Source organism: Penaeus monodon, chromosome 21 (genome assembly GCF_015228065.2).
Source record: "Penaeus monodon isolate SGIC_2016 chromosome 21, NSTDA_Pmon_1, whole genome shotgun sequence".
NCBI lineage: Eukaryota > Metazoa > Arthropoda > Malacostraca > Decapoda > Penaeidae > Penaeus > Penaeus monodon.
In genome coordinates this window covers 42,406,740-42,407,840 of record NC_051406.1, presented here as the reverse complement: position 1 = coordinate 42,407,840, position 1,101 = coordinate 42,406,740, and the positions used below count along the sequence as shown (strand labels likewise).

The window sequence follows — 1,101 nt, the reverse complement described above, 5'->3', positions numbered from 1 at the left end:
GATAGATATATAGGTGAAGATTTTGTTTTTTCTTTTAGATTTAAAAAAAAAATATGCCAGTTTTCAATCTATTTTGCCTCGTCTGTCTATCGACATCTGCCTCTGTTATTGCATCGAATCATTTATATTTTATTTTTATGTTCATTTCTTCCTCTTTCTATCCGTCCATACGTATTAATTATTCTGATCACTCCCTCTCTCTTCTTCCTAATTCCTCTCGCCTCTGTTCCGATTCCTCTACCCCCTGCTCCGCCCCCTCCCCCGTCTACTCTTCCCCCACCCCCTGCTCCACTCCCCCTCTCCTCTTCCCCCCACCCCCCTCCCAACCTATCCATTCCCCCTCTTCCCCCGCTCACCCCTTCCCCTCCACCCCCTCCTCTTCCCCTCCACCCCCTCCTCTTCCCCTCCACCCCCTCCTCTTCCCCTCCACCCCCTGCTCCGCAACCCTGCACTTTGCTCCGCTTCCCCACTCACCCTTTCTCTTCCATCCTCTCCCCCTACCCCCCTCTCAACTCACCCCGCCCACCCTCTCCCTCTGCCCCACTCACCCCTTCCCCTCTCATTCCCCCTCCCACCCTGCCTCTCTCACCCCTTTCCCCAACCCCTTGCTCCTTCCCCTCCCCCCTCCCTTTCCCCTCCCCCCCTGCTCTTTTCCCCTCCTCTTCCCCCTCTCCCTTCCCCCTGCTCCTTCCCCTCTCCCCTTACAGATCATCCTGAACTCCATGCACCGCTACCAGCCTCGCTTCCACGTCGTCTACGTCAACCCGAAGACGGAGGACGTATCTTCGACTGAAAACTTCAAGACGTTTGTGTTTCCTGAGACGAAGTTCACGGCTGTCACTGCGTATCAGAACCACAGGGTAAGTAGGGGGTGGGGAAAGGGAGGGGGAAAAGGGGGTGTTTGGGTAAGGTAAGAGGATGGGGGGGGGGAAGGAGTGAGGTAAGGGCAGGTGTGGGTGGTGGCGAGTGGAAATTAATGTAGGAAATAAAGGTTAAGAGATACTGTACTTTTCCATCCTCGTTCCTTCCATCTCCCTCGTTTATTTATTTTTTTCACTCTTTCCCTTTTCATTTCCTTCTCATTCGCATTTTCCCTCTAAT

At 53.3% G+C, this 1,101-nt stretch overlaps 1 protein-coding gene across 1 annotated transcript in view; it reads left to right on the top strand.

Moving 5' to 3' along the window:
- LOC119586683 (T-box transcription factor TBX1-like) overlaps positions 1-1,101 on the top strand; it is a gene marked incomplete at its 3' end in the record, with an annotated part of 52,795 nt that overhangs the window by 44,736 nt on the left and 6,958 nt on the right. Inside the window, 1 exon segment of the mRNA XM_037935415.1 lies at positions 708-860. Coding sequence (XP_037791343.1) covers positions 708-860 — 153 coding nt within the window.